This window comes from Phyllostomus discolor, chromosome 8 (genome assembly GCF_004126475.2).
Source record: "Phyllostomus discolor isolate MPI-MPIP mPhyDis1 chromosome 8, mPhyDis1.pri.v3, whole genome shotgun sequence".
In the NCBI taxonomy this organism is placed as follows: domain Eukaryota; kingdom Metazoa; phylum Chordata; class Mammalia; order Chiroptera; family Phyllostomidae; genus Phyllostomus; species Phyllostomus discolor.
The window spans coordinates 25,182,094-25,200,844 of NC_040910.2; the positions used below are offsets into that span (position 1 = coordinate 25,182,094).

An 18,751-nucleotide genomic window follows, 5' to 3' on the forward strand; every position below is an offset into this window, starting at 1 on the left:
AATGCTCCGTACATACACAGAAGGTGCTCAATCTAATTTTCAAATAGTTATCATCACATGAAACTCATCTATAAATAGCTAGCAATTCCTGTAAATGGCTTTCTTATATTTTAATATCTAATCCCAAATTTTGCTTTTTTGTCCCTAACTTCCTGGCGTACTTACACATAAATCATAAAAGCTTTTCTTCATATATGTCTGTCTCCCTCAAACACACATGCAACATAATCATGTCCATACTATCCTATAGCCAATCTCAACAGGTTCAATTCCTTGAGTTTCTCTTCAAATACATAGTGGCCCCAAATGAGCCAGGGGAACAGAAGAACAGATCATTCGGGCTCAGGTAAGTGTGGTTACAGGTTCTAGATCTGTGGTGGACAGAAGACTCCAACAGAAGTTGCTCTCACTTGCAGTACACTGAGGAAGCCAGGGTGCAGAAGGCACAAGCAGTCATTATTACACAATCAAGTCTTGCTCTGATGGCAAAGGTGGGTAAAGGGAACCCCGAGGAAAGGGAAAGCGGATATAAAGCCACTTATTTTAACCTTAGGGTGCACTTAAAAAAGACTCAACTTCTACAACCCTTGGGCTGCTTACTTGACATTCTGCTGTCCACTTCCATTCACAGCTCATCTTCATGTGGGAGGAGAGCAGCAGCAAAGCCATCTACGTGGCAGTTTTACCAACTGCCACATGACTAATGCTTATACAAGATGAGCTTAATGGGAATAGTGCTCACAAGAAAATTAATTGAAGTAATATTGTATAGAAGACTACTTTTAGTTTTTTTGTTATAAAACAAGCTAAGAAAAAGCTCGTATGAAAACATTTTTATTAGGAATTTTTATCCATAACTTGATACTGACTGAGTAAAATTGATAAAAAATTTTTCTTCAACAAATGCTGTTATTTACACAAGGAAAATTTATACATTTATACTTTTAAAGCCTGCCATTCCTAGGCTCTATTATTACATCAGGACATTTTACTTCTAAATACTTTTGAGTTGCCCTTAGATACATTTCTCACCCAAACTCACCAATGTCATCGTCTGTCCTGTCAATTGGGTCCTTCTCCAGACAGTCCCGCACAATGTCCCTACTCATCAGAGGGTCCGATGCCCTCTCGATGTCTTCTTCGTCATCGTCGTCCTCAGAATCCACTGCTGTCTCTGGCAACCCACTCAGGTCCATATCACCAGCCTCACTTTCTGTGGCCTTAAAACAGACCAAACATTGTTTTTAATTGAATGCACTGGGGTGACATTGGTTAATAAAATTATGTAGGTTTTAGGTGTATAATTCTAGAGACATCACTTGTATATTGTAACGCGTGTTCACCACCCAAGTCAAGTCTCCTTCGGTCATTATGTACCTCTTCATCCTCTCTACCTCCCCACCCCCTTTCCCGCTGGTAGTCACCATGCTGCGGTCTGTCTATGCAAAAAATTTTTAAACTGTTTTCAGTAAATCTTTTGTGCCCAAAAGAATAACTAAATTAGTTTAAAATATTAAATTTTCATTATACCAATTTTCTGTAACAAAGTTACAGATATTCAATACCAACAAATATTTATGTACCAGGCACTATGTAAAATAATTACTTCAACAGAATGAGTGACTTTATTTCCTATTAAATTTTTAGTAAGGGTTAATGACTTTATCTCAATATTTTTTTATTTCTTATTTGAGCTATCATATGGCATTTAAAACAGTAAAATAAAGAAGAAAAAGAGTTTATCTTTTATTCCATTTTTTTAAAAAGAGAATAGCTTAAGCTTGTGTTAATATTTTCTAAAGTTTACCAAAAGAATTTTAATCACATTTTTGGTTTGTTAGGTACCATTTCCTGAACTAAAATATGTACACTGTAAGAAAAACCTAAAATGAGAATAATTGAAGACAGAGTACCTATTGAAGACAGAATAATTAAAAACAGAAAACCTAACATTTACAACAGCTCTCTAAACAAGGCCTTAGAAAACATGATTTAGTAAACACCACCGGGAGCAGAGGCACTCCAGCCGGGAAGCAATAAGGCCCCGTGGCTGAGGCAGAGAGAATCAACCGGGCGGCATGCTCAGAAACATCGCACCTACTTTAAATTCAGAGTTCACATCATTGTCTCCAAACTCTAGAATGAAACTGAAGTGAAGTCGAACTTGATGAGAGGTAGTATGCCACAGCTGTGATCAGAGAAACTAGGCCGACGTTGTTGTTATTGGCACCTTATTTCTGAAGTCTAGAAAGGTGACAATGTGCTAATACTTGTCCTGATTACATTTTCACCTGTTTAATCTTTACATTGAAGGTGATTATTTATCACCTTGTATTTTCAAGTTTACAATCAGTCTTCTACATACATATTCTTTAATGTTAGCCCAGAGTGAAGAAGGGACACTACTAAAGACAGAAAACTCTTTTAAATCATAGTTATAACTTAACGTTTTCCTTTTATTTGTAAACATCTAATATATGATAAGAGATAAAAAATATATCGATACCATCTCAAAGAAATCATTCCTATCATTTAACTGAATTATATCTGTCTTAAATAGAACAAAAAAAGACTTTCCAATGTGAATTGAATTAATCTCTCCAAAACTGAATCTTCCACCCTGTTTGTGTAAATGATCATCAGTTGTTTTCTGGTATGTGTATTCCATTCTTTAAGAGACTATTCATAAAATAACATTCACTATACCGGCAACTTAGGAGAATATTTCTGTTTCAATAAATATCTTTTTTATTTTAAAATACTACAGTATTCCTTTTAATAATGTTTGAAATAAAACAGTAACTTTTTAGGAATCTATTAATTTCATAATATCACTTTCTCGTGAGCAATAAAATGTTTGAAGACAGAGTGAAGTTAAAGTTTAATGAACACCAAGTGGTCTACAGAAGTGTACTCCACTTAAAAGGAATGCCTGGAACCTAGTATGGAATTTATTTATGCTGAATGAACACACAAACTCAGACTTTAATTGTTCAAATCTCAGCTCTACCAATCATTATGCGGCTTTAACAAAGTCCCTTAATCTCTACGAAACCAATTTTATTATCAGTAAACTGGAGTTACATCTTGCCATTCACAGGACTCTTCTTGGATCAAATAGGGAAGAGAAAGCCAATGACAAGCCACATCAAATTGAGTTCCTTCCTCAAGGGGACACATTTTCCATTTCAGGACTTGCATACCTTTACCTCGTCCCATCCCTGCTACAGCCTCACACACAATTTACATGAGCATATTTGTAAAAACAAAAAAAAAACAAAAAAACAAAAAACAACAACAACAAAAAACAACCCACAACTCTGTTAAAACCCCAACCCCTTATATACTGTGAAAAAAAATTTCTCTTAGGCTAACTGCATCCATAAAATTCTGGCTAAATGGCTCATAAAATAATTACAGAAACAGCGATCCTACATTGAATGACTACCATGTATCTAGCACTACATGAGATGCTTTTATAGTAAATAATAACCTTCATATCAACTCAGCAAATTAGGTTACCCCTATTTTTTAGATGAGAAAACAAAAAGGGAAATTAAATAATTGTTCAATGTAAATAAAACAAAAGAAAACCCAGTGATTGTGCTGGGATTCCAAATCTGGTCTAACCAGCACAAACTACTAAATACTTTGTATCATAATACTTTGACCAGTTTTCTCAAAAGACTGCTTCATAAAGAGAATTGTTAAAATATAATAAAGCCATAGAATGTTTTCTGCTTTGCTATGCCATAAAGCACACCACAGTAAAACACTTAAAATATGTATTTGCATATAAACACAAAGCACTTGCTAATTTCTAGCTCCCTCCAAACTAATATTACTAAGATTAATGTGAGTCTTTAAGTTCTTTTATTTCAACTAATGATATGCACACAAATGCTTAGTATCTGAAAGGTATCTAATAGGATTTGTCTCAGGAGCAAGAAGGAAGGCTTATGTATTTTAGTTAGGCAAATAACTTCCATCGTAAATTAATTTATCTTCCACATTTATAACCTAACATAGATTTAAATGCACATTATAGCTACAGTCAGTAGTCTTAAAAAAACCTATCAATATTCTCAGATCAATGCTCTATGATTTTTTAAAATCAAAAGGGACTACATATATCATTAAAAATATAGTTTTAAAAGCTAGTTTATTTTGCATTTTTACAAATTAAGAAAAAGAACACACTGAAGAAATATTAACTATCATAAAGTTCTGATAAAGTGTTAATTTAACTAAAATAAACATAACCACCACACGTTTTCTAAGTACTTAAAAATCAGTTACAAATAACCCTTTCTGCTTCTTAAATAACCTACACATACCCCCATGTTAAAGAGGGTTGCTTCATAGTATTCTTGATGTAAGTAGAATTTGTGCATAATTTCAAACATACATATTTAACTCAGATAATACCTAAATTTAGGCTGGAAAGTTATACTGAAAGCTAGTGTTGGTATCAATTTAATTGATGGATTGACTTTGGTGTGTACACAAATCAGTATACAGAACACGTATCACAGAAATGGACAGTGGAAACCTGTATGATCCTATTAACAAGTGTCACCCCAATAAATTTAATAAAAAATTTGAGACAACAAAGTGAGTAGGAACTGCAGCCAAAACCATATTTGTAGAAAGTATGAAAATATATTTCAACCTAAGTGTAATGCCAGCATTAAGTCAATTTGTATATCACAATTTTTGCTGTTCCTAGTTTTACATTATCAATGTTTTAATTTTAATATAGGCTTTAAAAATATGTGTATGCTTAAAAGAAAGGAACAATTCTTTAAAGCTCTTAATGTGAATTGTTAGGGTTCTTTCCAAAAATTAACAATCCTAATAAGTGTAAGAATACCTATGTATGAATATTCATTAGAAAGTCTGTGCTAATTTGATGGAAAAAAGGTTCATATTAAAATCCTCATATACTCAATTACTAATGTTTTAAGTATATTAGAGTATAGATAATATTTGCAATGTGCTCTTCTGAAAATTACCTACTCTTACCCTTTAAATTGTTATATTATGAGCTGAGTATTTTTCTTATTGATCTGCATCTATTCTAACTTTAAATGTCTCAATTGATCTTTTAATTATTAATTTTTTTTGATCATTCACCATACCATTAAGAGTTTGCTAATGCTTGGAATTTAATCTTAATTATATAAAGTAAGACTGTAAAATGATTTCCCCACCCCAAAGACCGTTTATTGAATAATCTACCACTTTTTTCATTGATCTGTGCAGTTTCCTTCTTGTATACACTACCTCAGTACATACTGAGTTCCAATGCGCTTGAACTCTATTCCACTGATCTATTTTTGTACAACTATTTCCAGCCCACTTAGCCACTGCTCTGCTAATTACACCACTTAGCTAGGATCTTATCATGGCTAGAAATTGCATTGTCTCATATCACCAACTTAGTCATTCCAACTTTCTATCACCAACAACCTCCTACTTTAAAAAAAAAGTTATTTATTTATTTTTGGAAAGAGAGGGAGGGAGGGAGAAAAACATCAATCAGTTGCCTCTTGCACACCCCCAACCAGGAACCTGGCCTCCAACCCAGGCATGTGCCCTGACCAAGAGTCAAATCAGCAATCTTTCAGTTTTGCAGGATGATGCCCACCCACTGAGCCACACCAGTGAGTGAGGGCCACCTACTTTTTTTTTCGCTTGCTTCCATCTTCTACCTGCTTCCATCTGCTTCCAAGGTAACCCTTTTTTTCTTAACTCAAGCATGATCTTCAATCTCCATGACTCTACTATATCTAGCGCTCACTCCTCTAGCTAATATTTCCTAGTCTAGTATTTCACATTCATTAAACACATCTGTACTGAATGGCTACGATTTTCTGGCAGTATACTAGGCTCTAGAGAGAAAATAGAGACAAGACAGAAAAGTTCCCTGACTTCTTGAGGCTGTCATTCTAGTAGGCACACAGAACATAGAAAAATAATCTTTAAAAATCTAAGTAAAAGGACTAGCCACACCCTGACTGGTACAGACCAGTTGGCTGGGCATCATCCTGCAAAGTGAAAGGTCACCAGATCAATTCCAAGTCAGGGCACATGCCTGGGTTGCAGGCCAAGTCCCTGGTCAGGACTCATGCAAAAGGCAACCAGTCAATGTTTTTCTACACATCAATGTTCTCCTTCCACTCTTTCTTCCTCGCTTTCCCTTTCTCTAAGAACTCTAAGAATAAATAAATAAAATCTGTTTTTTAAACAAAAAGGATTAGTCAGGAAGAAATCAAAATGTAGGACCTACTTTTTTTTTAACATATAATTTTTTGTTTAAGATTTTATTTACTTACTCTTAGGGAGGGAAGGGAGGGAGGGAGAGAGAGAGAGAGAGAGAGAGAGAGAGAGGGAGAGAGAGGGGGAGAGAGAGACATTAATGTGCGGTTGCTGGGGGTTATGGCCTGCAACCCAGGAATGTACCCTGGCTGGGAATCGAACCTGGGACACTTTGGTTCCCAGCCCGCGCTCAATCCACTGAGCTACGCCAGCCAGGGCTTAGGACCTACTTTTTAGAGGGAAATTAAAAAGAAGGTGATGGGATTCGCTAGAGATCGTATGTGTATAACCTGAAGACGCAGACAATAGTGTGGTGATGGCCAGAGGGATGGGGAATGGGAACTGTGTGAAGGTGGGCAAAGGGCGGTTATATGGGAACATTTGTAGTAGTGTCAATGATAAAAATAAAGTTTAAAAAACTCACTGGGAAGATGGTACTTCAAAAGGGAGACAAGCAATAAAAAGGATCATGTTAGGAGAAACCATTCCAGGCAGAAGGCATGCAAAAATGAAGTTCTGCAGTTAGAAAAAGCCTGGCATATTGCTCTATCCATTTTTCTAATACACTCACATACAAAACTTCAGTCCTGGGAGAAGCCAAATCTTTGCGCTCTTTGGGTGGAGAAATTTACCTAAAAGGGCAGAGGGGAATCACTCTGTATTTGAGGGCGCCAACTCAATTGAGTTGCATTGCTCTGGTCAATTTGCTTTCCTACTCTCTGAAACTACTATTTCAAAACTTTGCTCTCCTTAAAACTCGCTACCAGCCAATCCTCTCTCTCTCAACAAATAAACTCAACTCTTCAGAGAGAAATATAGAAGCCGCCAGATAGAAACTCCTTCTCCCAAACTTCCTATTTCAAACCTATCACCTTATGTCCCCATTAAAATAAAGGAGGGTTTCTATTCTTAAAGGCAGTTAGTTATTCCACTTCGCTCTTGAACTCCTCCCCTCACAACCTCTCAGAAAAATTATTCTACCCTTTTCTCCCTGTACACAGTATCCGATTTCAACCTCTCCGTGTCCATCTCATGAGCATTTATACTCACTTCAATGAGATGCTTTCTCCTAAGTCAGAAATGCACAAAGATTAAATGGGTTGCCATGAGAGAGAGCTGTCCATCCCTGGAACTGCTCAAGAAGAAACTGGATGCTTGACTGACAGGAAAGCAGTAGAGAATTCAAATACAACATTCATTACTAACCCAGGTATGTACATCTGTCAGGTTTCTTCTCAGCTTAAGAATTTCTGATTTAAAGATCACAGACATAGTATATTGGGGATCTGTAATATATGCTAAGTTTGAAGAGCCAATAAATAACTAAGTCTTTTGCTACATTTATGAATTTATATCCTTATGAAGGATATATAACCTTACAGGCTACATGCCTGCCATCAAGCTTGAAATAAACAGTCTTGAAGTACAACTAAAATGAATCAAAATAAACAGTGAACCTCTATCCCATCTACACCCCAAGATAAAGTCAGACTGCAGGCTGCAGGCTGCAACCACATCAGAGCAGCTTGGAGTTCTCTCCCATATTCTGGATGCTCAGATGTTCTGATGGTAGCTGAGGACAGCAGAAGTACCACCAAGATTTTCCTCATGACCTTACCCAGCCTACTCAAGGTAACAGCACATAAAGCAAGCAACTCCCCTTGTAACATGCCTCAATAGGTTATACAAACCACTTACTGTGTTCTTATAAATTTATAGTCAGGTTTGTATCTACCTGAAGAAAGCAGTGGTAACTTCTACAACCTCAAGCTGTATCCCCACCATAGATATTTAAAATGTATATAATCATCTCAAAGTTTAGAAGACAAGGGCTCTACCATGGTGGTTCAATTAATATAAACCGAAGCAGAGCTTTTACTTATAGTGTTCATTATCCTACTGTAAGCCACACTCCGAGTAAATGTTAAAAGATAACAACTTCTAAAAATAGGCAAATTCCATTTGAAAATGGAATTACTTTCTAGAGGTTTAAATACAAGTTAACAATTAATTCATCAAAGTGGAAACTTAAAAAGTTACTTTCAAAAGCCAGATTAGTTATATTTCTTTTCTTACTGTTTTTCAAATACAGCTGTCTCCATTTTCCTCCCTCCACTCCCCCACCCACCCTTGATCCTACCCACTTGGGCTTTCCCCACGTGTCCTTTATGTGTGTTGCCAGATTAGTTATATTTCTTATTGCAAAATAATAGAGAAATTTTTAATCAGTCAAGAATCTGCAAAAAATTGCATTTGTGGCTATCAATTATTAGTAACCTTTCCACAATATCCTTGAAACATTTTTTTAAAAGTATGTAACTAAAAAAAATATTAATTTTCTAATATCTATTCAATTTAGGGCTTAAATGTGTTCTGTCCTAATGTTATTCTAAATGTTTAGTACTTATAGTACTTAAAAAAAAAAAAGAAAGAAACTCAGCACTGCCTAAATATATCAATGACCCTAAAACACTATGTTTCCAAAGAAAGGTACTTGATCATTGTCTTATATCACAATTCCTAAGAAGCCAAGAATTAATTACAGTTTGTAAAGTATGTATTATGTTTTCTTTGTTTGAAACCATCCAAAATCCCATATTAGTAATATATAATTAAAGACCCCCCCCAAAGGACCTCTTATATTTTAGTCACTTTTCCTGAATTCACACTTTCTAACTCAATAAATTATTCATTAACAATAAAATTTTGCTTTTAAAACTTTTTTTGAATTCCATAGTTCTCGTTTCTTTTCCATTCATAGGTATCGTAAAAAATTTATTTTAAACACATAGTTAAATCTATAGGTCATAAAAAATGTAAGAAAAAAAATGATCCAATCTTAATATTTTCCTTTTGTCATATTCTAAATATTAATTTTTTAAAAAAAACCTTATTATAAAAGCATAGTTTTGCAGTTTTCCCCTACAGCTGTGGTTTAAGCCATAAACTTTAATACATCTATACTGAAAATAATAATACATTTAAAGTCAAGAGAAACATTTCCATTGTAATCATTCCATTAAAAATTCTGATGACTGGTAATAGCAGAGGCAAATACAATCAGATAGTAGTACTATCTCCTAAAACAAACTACAATGTTTATTCTGTATGAAGTACAAACATTAGCATTTTATGTCTGTAGATGCACATATATGCACATAAGTTAATTTACAGGCTCTATCAATTAATAATCACAAAAGTCCTTGGAATGCATGAAAATAAAGCAAATGACAAGGAAAACACCTTCTTCTTACCTGGTAGATATCAGAAAGACTGCTGCTCCCAGAGTCACTAGTGATACTACATCCTGAGTGGCTGGAAGAAACGTGGGTCACCTGTGGGTGGAGACTATCAGTAAGGTGTAGTTTTGTGAAATCTGCAGGAAGCTATGGAAGGAGCAGGAAAAACTAGGATTACAATTTGAATCAAGAACTTCAAAAATACATTTAAGAATTATATAATACTCTCTTCCACACATCATTTAAACAAGTATTAGGAAAGATCCTTCATTTTTTAAAATTCAGAAATTACTAAAGATTGTACTATTTACCAAAAATCACAAAATAAAATTTTTAAGTTTATGAGCATTCAATAAACCTCAAATAATACCAAATTCAATGTGTAAACAGGTGGGTTTGGCAGTTAAGATTAACTTGGATAAGCATTTAATTCAATGAGCTAACATTTTCAAATTACACACCAATGAGTAAATTAGCCTACTACTCTTAGCTATCACAAATGCAACTTTGTGATGAGAAACAGCTTAAATAAGAAAACAGATGTAAGGTTTTTTATACCCCCCCAATAATGTTTAAAGATTATGGTTAAAAATGAGCATCTTAGAATTGACAAAGGGCATTACTGTATACAAGTAACTGTGCTAGGCTCTAAGGAGAAAATAGAAAACAATGCTCTCAAAGAGCTTAGAATTCAGAAAGTTATGGACAATATTGCCTTATCTATTCACATACACAAACATCAAACTTCTACTTGTTCAAGTATAACCCTAAATAATTATAACCTCTATTGAACAGATTCAGTAAGCATCTTTTAAGTGCTTCCACCACTTTCACATATAGCTGTGAAAATGCGTTGAAAAGGGGAACCGCATTCAGCCCTGGCTGGGTAGCTCAGTTGATATGCTAAGGTTGTAGGTTTTATCTCTGGTCTAGGCACATACAAGAAGCAACCAATGAATGGATAGATAAGCGGAACAACAAATCTCATTCAATTTCTCTCTCTTGCGTGCACGCGCTCTCTCTCTCTCTCTCTCTCCTCTAAAGTCAGTAAATTAAAAAAAAAATTTAAAGGGAAGCATTCATACATTCACCTAATGAACAAGTATTTACTGAGCTCTTTTCCTCTTTCTATGTGCTAGTCAGTGAATGAGAGTAAGAAAATATTACCCTTAAGAATCTTGAACTCTTATAAGTGATTACTTATCCTTTTGAATTAAAAAAAAAAGATGCTATCTGTAACATCACACTTATAATACTATTGGCCAATTACACATATGACATTTCAAAACATATGTTAACCATCATCATGCAACCCTGACAACAGGCTCTTTCCTGCCTGCAGATCTGGCTGTTGACTAACAACAAATACATAAACTAATTGTTAAAACTTAAGAGTTTAGGCTAGCAACATTCCCTTCTTCTACTATGACCTCAGCCCTTCTCCCCTCCAAAAAACAAGATGTCATTCCATAGTTCGCAATAAGCTTCACAAGCGGGGGGGGGGGGGGGGGGGGGGGGTCAAATTTATAACAATGACCAATGGGTTTTGACACCTCAAAGACCCGAAGGAAGAAGCAGATGTATTTACATCCCACAATCATTCAGACCTGACTTAAAAAGCAGAGTATAATGTTTAGTAATACTTATTATAGTCTGTACAGGAGTATTTTTTTTTAACTTCGTGAGAGAAAATGCATCCAAGGGAAAGGTTTAAAGATGAATTCATTAGGGGACGTATGAGGGCATGTCAAGTAAATGGATGCAAACATGTTGGAGGAGCTCAGAGGAGGTGTTTCTGCACATGTGTGAAATCACTACAGACATGATGTGTATCACTAGGGGTGTTTCCTTTTAAATTAAAGATGTTTAAAGTTAGGTAAAATTTAGGAGAATAACAATTTTCCTAGGAATAGATAGGCAAATGCCTCTACATTAAGAATTTATGTTTTATTCACAATGTGGGATTGTGAAACAGTTGCAGGATTTCTTCAGGAACATTGGAAGACAGAACTTTGCAGAGATGCATTAATGACTATGCTCTCATAGGTAGTTCAGTAATAAATATCAGATATCAAAACAATGTGTTCAAAGCCAGGACAAAAATCCTTCACCATCCTAGCTACGTTTCCATTTAATTCAGTCGCTCACTGTAGAGGCAACTGGGGAAACATTACTCAATGGCTCAGTGATTTTGAAAGGCATTGATCAATACACGCAATTACAGAGTAACAAACTGATTTCTACTGGTTATCTTTTATAGCCATGACTCAGGTTGACACGGACCATATAGCATGATTTTTTAAAATCAATATATCAAATGAAGATATAACTATCCAATGAATTTTTACTCACTAAAAAATTATGTACGTCACACAGGACACTTCTCTTAAGTACCCATCAGCTGGTCATCTTTCCTGACCAAGAACTCCCTGTGTGAAAGGCAATAGGCGTTATAAGAGCTCTAAATCTAATAGACATGGATCCAGCTTTTTGTATCTGAACCACAATCTATTCATCTATGTCTACTTCCAGCCACAAATGCCAGAATTGTGTGGCTGTGTTCAGCTGAGGACTGTAAAGACTATTTAAAAGAAAAGAAGGAATGTTTTCACTCTTAAGAATTTAATTCTAATTTTATAAGTACTTGTCGAGTAGCTGCTATTAGACTCTTTGTCAGGAACAGGTAGTCTCAGGGTGAATAAGGCATTCCCAATTCCAAATGTAACTTCCACATGAAAAGTCATTGAAATAGGTGTTATGCATGATAGAAAAATAAACCAGCTTTTCCAACATGGATTTTATCTCCTCAATACCCTCTATGTTCTTTGCAAAAAAACAAACAAACAAACAAACAAACAAAAAACACATGAAATGCTGTTACATTAAACCCAGAGTAAATAGATACTATGTTTACAAAAGCTTTAAAAATTTTCCATAAATTGGGATAACAGTACCATGATGAAATTTTATTGAGAGTAGACACCAGCCAAGGTTATGCGATGGGAGAAATTTTGGAAGCTGTTCCCACTCGGGGGAAAGTGGTGTAAAATGCACGGACTTGACTCAGCCACGAAACTTGAATAGAATGGAGACTGGGCCCACACGGAGGAGAAACAGGTCCAAGAAACAAATGAACTGTATGGGGACTGGGGGTCAGGGGCAAACCCTGGCACAGGCACCATGTTTAAACCTGAGGGCAGCGGGGTAACGCAGAACCCCTGGGGAGATAGTAACTCATGGTCTTAGCAAAATATACCAAAGAGGCAGGGGTGGGGTGGGGGTGGGTATGACATGCCAAAGACAACAAGATTTACTTATTCCAAACTCTTCTAGGCTTGACCCATTCCAACCTCTTCTAGACTTGACACACTACCTCTTTAAATTACTATCAGTATGCTATCAAATTTCAGATTAAAAAGGGGCTGTGAATTATCTGACTTTAGACAGCATTTATACCAATAATCCTATTAAAAAGCAGGAAAAGAATCTTGAAACTGGTACTATATATACAGCAATCACCTAAATAAAACTAAGTAATAATTAATTTAAAAATACAGTTTATACACTTTGATCTTAATACCAATATATTTCACAGCAAAGGAATCTCCTATTTTTCTTATTTAAGTATTTGTTATATGAATATACTACTGCTCAAATTTTTCCTGAATAAAGCAACCTAGATTCTAAAAATGTTGTGCTTGTGAATCACAACTGTAATAAACTACTGTTTGGCAAATGACTGAACCATACATAGTTTAACCATAAATTTTACTAACTATGTAACAATAGTAGTAATATTTAAATCAGATTCTTAAATGTATAAAGTTATAAAAAAATAAAATTAATCACAGTTTTGCTAAATCTGGTATTAATTACATAATATTTTATTTTCTTTTTGGGAGAAAAAAGGATGCTACAAAAAACACCTTTAAGTAAGAAATACTACACAGAAGAAGTAAGTCTCACATGTGAACAGGTATTTGATAATCTTTGATTTAATAATTAATGATTGGCATTTGTAAGAGTACTAGCTGATAATGCACTCAATGAGTGTGGATGCCTTGATGTTTCTGACACAACTAAGTAAATACTTTGTGCAACTGGTAAAATTCCTCCAAGTAGTGATAATGAAGTAGAGACTAGGGTGGCTGTTCTCTCCCCTACAAACTTCTTTGTGCTCATGTTTTCAAGCTCAATGAGGAAGAGTCAGTATATTATTGGACATATAGTGGAAATGTAATAGTTTCATGTTCCATAATGCATCATTATCATATTGCTGAAATAATGCAATAGTCAGAAAACATAATAAAATACTGTCACCATCAGCTTATATTTATTTAACTGAAAATTTCCCAACTAACCTTAGGATCACTGTATTTCAAGGAAATATTACAAGAGAGTACATACGTTTGGGGTGATTGTTGGAATCTATCCAACCTTCTCTGGCAGTTAATACTGACTAACACTTCCTAAGGTAAATTAATTATCACACTTAGTGACTAAAAACAAAGTTTACCCAAATGAATACTGTCATCCCCATATCATCACTGGAGTTTTGTGAGTGTTCTTTATGCTCATGTTTTCAAGCCCTCCAAGAAAGAGTTGGTATATTACTGGACACATTTCCTGTTTTTCTCTGAGGTGTCAGTGAGAATAGCCTTCTACGTTTTCCACGCATTCATCATTCACTGAAAACCTGTGTTGTGAGGACTAAATGAATGACGGAGCCTAAAGCACTTGGATTGGGGCCTGGCACACAGAAATCACTACAAAAGTGTGTTAGCTCTCAATTCTCACGTGCTAGACGCTGTGTAAGGCAGAGAGCCTTTCCAGCTCCAGAATTCCTGTCAATGGAATCTAAGACTAGATGCCAGAGGGTAATTTCGTTCTCCCCAAAAGGGCTTTAGTGACTCAAGTTATCCAGCTACAGAACTCTTGCCCATTTGCGAACTCAAGTTGTATTTTAAAAGAAACTCCCATTTTCTTTCTCTCTGAGTACACACACACACACACACACACACACACACACCAGTTCTTTTTTTACTTCTGATCTTTGCAGATACTAGTTCTGGCACTGAGCTGTTCCTACGTACAGCTTGAACACAGGCAGGACTATTATTTAGTAGCTCGTTTTAAAAACTACTTTATAATATACTCAACTGTTATTGCTTTAAATCATAATATTTTTTTAGGAAAACCAGAAGTAAACATCTGGACTCCTGAATATTATTCATAAGAAATAATTTATGCTTCCTTATACTCTCTTAAGATATGCTCTAGATCAAATGCTCATCTTTCAGTACTTTATCCATCAGTATCCCACACAGCAAAGAGAAGACTTTTTGCACAACATACAATTTCTTTTGTATATAAACATATATAAAATCGAGAAACAAAGTTTTGCCAAAAGTGTCATGAGATAACAAAATGATAAATCTAGTATTTCTTATTAAAATTCACAGACATTTTACAATGTTGATATCACTAAGCTTTACGGAAATGGTTCTACAAAAGTTTGCTTTATATCTACTAGAGAAAGTTGCCAAAAACAAAAAATTTGTAAGAATCCAACATTCTCCAGTCTTCCTGCCAGGCTCAAAAGACATAGGCCTCATTGCAGACACACATGGAGTTCTCTTCTGGTCGACCTCCTCCTAAGTCAAACAACCTTGAGCAAGTTCACTAACTTGTGCGCCTTAGCGTCTTCCATAAAAATGCATAAAACATCATACAATGACTACATAAAATGATCATTCGTAACCTACAGAATCTACCTTAGAGATGCCTCTCTCTTCTTTTTCATTCCTTCTGTAGTTTTTCCAGTGTCATCCATATCAGCCTAACAAAAACTAACTTATTTTGAATGAAAAGAAAAAAACTAACTTATTTTGACAATGTCATACCTAACACTACTTTTATATGAGTCTGTTTACATACATTCCTCACAAAAGTTTCTATATTACATTTTAAAGAAACCATATATTTACTTGGAGGAGCTCATCACTGAGAAGACTGTACTAAGTTTTGCAAAGTAAATAATCTCATTGTCATGACATGCTCATAATACAATTTCTTCGACGGAATTACAAATGTTCATAGCTAAGAATCCTCTTAAAGTGATATAACCCTTTGCAAAGTTTGTGCTTTTGTATATATAGTTTTATCATGTTTCATGGAAAAGCCTTCAAAACAGTCATGTATTTGGGCCAGACACATGCTGCCAACTAGGTTTAACCAAGACAGTCCACTGTAGCCATCCGGGCACACTTGCTTCCAGAGGACCATCCCAACAGAAACACCACTGTGCGGGGGAAGGGCAAGGGAGGTCCTGCCTCACTTCAGAGATGCCTTGCTGCTTTCCTCCGCTAAAGGTAATGTTTTAGAGGGGGCTGTAACAGAGAGGAACTGGTACTAAGATATAGCTTATAGACATGGATACTGCACATGGCTTTCCACCCAAACACAGGCCCTTATGTGTTAGAAGTAGTTACTGAAATGTGGCAGTGACCCTGACCTCTCCCCAGGGCAGAAAGGTCACCCTCATGTTTTTTAGAGTTAGAAACAAATAAATAAATCATAAACTTTGGCTACAGTTACACACATTATAGTATATCTAAAATTTAATTCCTGTATTTTATGAAATGGAGATGTCTGAACATACATGAAACACCTAAGACTCCTGTCAAGGACAATAAACAACAAAACTAGGAAACAGATCGAAAGGCCGTCAGCCACAAGGCTGATGTTTTCAAGCAAGCAGTGTTAGAAGGCCCTTTCTACTTGATGTCGAAAGAAAGCACTGAATAAGAGGAAACCAACACAAATAACACTGCAAGACAGAAAAGTGAAATTTAGTACAAGAAAGTATATGATCTGATTTAAGTACCGTATATTCTAAAATGTAATGCTGTGACCCATTTTTCTCAAAGAGAAGGACATAAGATCACCTGTATACCAGTTACTACATGCCAGGCCTGTTCTAAGCACCAGTGGATATATTAGCTCATTTAATTTTTACAAACATCTTATGAAGTATTATTATGACCTTTAAGGATAGGAGGGAACTAAGACACAGAAAAGTTAAATGATTTGCAAGAAGGCCATACAGCGAAAAGTGACAAATTCCAACCCTGGATGGCTGGCTCTGGAACACACTGCTTAAGGGTTGTATTGTAATATATTTATTAACTTATTTGTTGACTTGAAAAGTCTCATGGATATTGATGAAATGGTCAAATAATGCTTATATCAATTTATTAATGTAGTTGCTTATACAACATTTCAGAATCACACAGAAAAATATTAATTTAAAATAATTTCTTACTCTCACTTTCATAAAACAAATTTATTGAAAATTTCCATCTGCTATCACAAATCCATTTTTAAAAATTTATTTATTTTTAGAGAGAGGGGAAAGAAGGGAGAAAGAGAGGGAGAGAAACATCATTGTGATGGAGAGATACATCGGAAGGTTGCCTCTCACACACCCCTAACTGGGGACCTGGCCCACAACCCAGGCATGTGCCCTGAGTAGGAATCAAACCGGCAACCTTTTGGTTCACAGGCCGGCACTCAATCCACTGAACCATACCAGCCAGAGCACAAAGCCACTCCACCAGCGTGTTCATTCTTTCTAAATTACTAGAGACACACCATTTTTAAAAATTTACATGTGCAACATTAGTAAAGTTGATTTTTCACTTGTCTTGCAGTTTCTTTTCAAAATCACTGTTTATGAACTAATCTTTAAAAAGTTATGGCAATATCCTATGCTGGCAATTCTGAGGTCACAGATCCAGGAATCAATTTAAGTCTGAGTAAACTATCAGACTCCTTTAACCTCTTCATACCCGTTCCAACATGTGACCCTCATGAGCACTCCAAGCCAGCACTGTGTGAGGTCATTTCTGCTTTTTGTCCCTTATTGTAGAATACTTTTTTGCTTGTTTTTTTTTTCAAAAAGGTAAAATACATTGAGAAGACCTCAAAATGTAAGTGATGGAAGCAACTCCTTTTCTGCTAGTTAATTTTGGCAAAAACAAAAAGTGCCTTACACGATTTCCCTAACATTTTACAACCAGAAAAGGATTATGTGCACACATCCGTGGAGTTAGTTATAATATAGGTTGATCAACGGATGTTATCGCTCTGAAGACACCCGGCAGAGGGAGAGCACTTCCATCAGCAGTATCGGAAGCACTGCAAGTCTGTTATCTGAAAGACAGCCGTCTTTTTCCAGAATAAGAGTGTTTACCTGGAACCTAAAATAAAACAAACTTTATATAGTTTTCCACACAAGTACTGAGGTATAGTTAGTTGATTAACTATCATGTAAAGATGTCCAAATAAAATGTCTTGTGGCCTATTAAGAAACACAGTTTTATGAGGGTTTCCAAGTAGCAGCTACTCCATCTCACCCCTAACACACACAGCATATAATCTATTTTTCCATTTCAATTTGTTTGCAACCAACAATAACCACTGATCTGAAAAGCGCACATTTCTCCAAGGGATTCTAAAAAATTTCTGGATCACTCAGAGTCCAGGAAATTTTCAATAAAATAAATGGCAACTGTTGGCACTGAGTCAGGTAATTCACGACTCATCTTCTGGGTAGCATTTCACCTATTTAAATTTGAAACTCTTTTGTGCATTTTCTCTATATGTTGGCAGCAATTACTGCTGTTGAGAGCAATAAGCAATGTGCTGAATATGTGTCGTCCATTTATTCTAACACTCATACACAGCCCAGACGCTGCACTGAATTGCTGCAGAAATGGAAGTTCAAACAGCTCAAGTGACTGGTCCAAAGCCCCACAAAATCTAGATACCCTTTTCACATTGTACCCTGACTCTAGACAATTACTATTTTGGGGTTATATTCTAACCTAGTATTTGTACATCCTCTTCCTTATTTAATGTAAAAACCAACCCTTATAAATATATTTTTTGGCAAAACTTGTGATTATCCATATAGTAATAGTAATAATATTCTACAGTTACTCAAGTTCCCAGTCTCCTGTTTTCCAGGAGCAAACGGGACTGGTCGATGAACATAACGGTCCCTGGAGAGGCAGGGGAGTCTCTGGCAATACCAGAAGACAGCTTCCATGACCAATTAGACAACAGCTTTGATGGGCTCCGGAGGGGCTGTACTTACTTATCCCAGCTGTCCAAATGCTCAAGGGAAT

At 35.6% G+C, this 18,751-nt stretch overlaps 1 protein-coding gene across 13 annotated transcripts in view; it reads right to left on the reverse strand.

The window, feature by feature from the left end:
• RAPGEF2 (Rap guanine nucleotide exchange factor 2) overlaps positions 1–18,751 on the reverse strand; it is a 220,039-nt gene that overhangs the window by 38,121 nt on the left and 163,167 nt on the right. For all 13 annotated transcript variants that reach the window (XM_036031948.1, XM_036031949.1, XM_036031952.1 and 10 more), the window contains 2 exons: positions 9,576–9,707; positions 1,043–1,220 (listed from right to left, as the gene is read on the reverse strand). In XM_036031948.1, the coding sequence (XP_035887841.1) occupies positions 1,043–1,220; positions 9,576–9,707 (310 nt within the window). The remainder of the gene's footprint in view (positions 1–1,042; positions 1,221–9,575; positions 9,708–18,751) is intronic.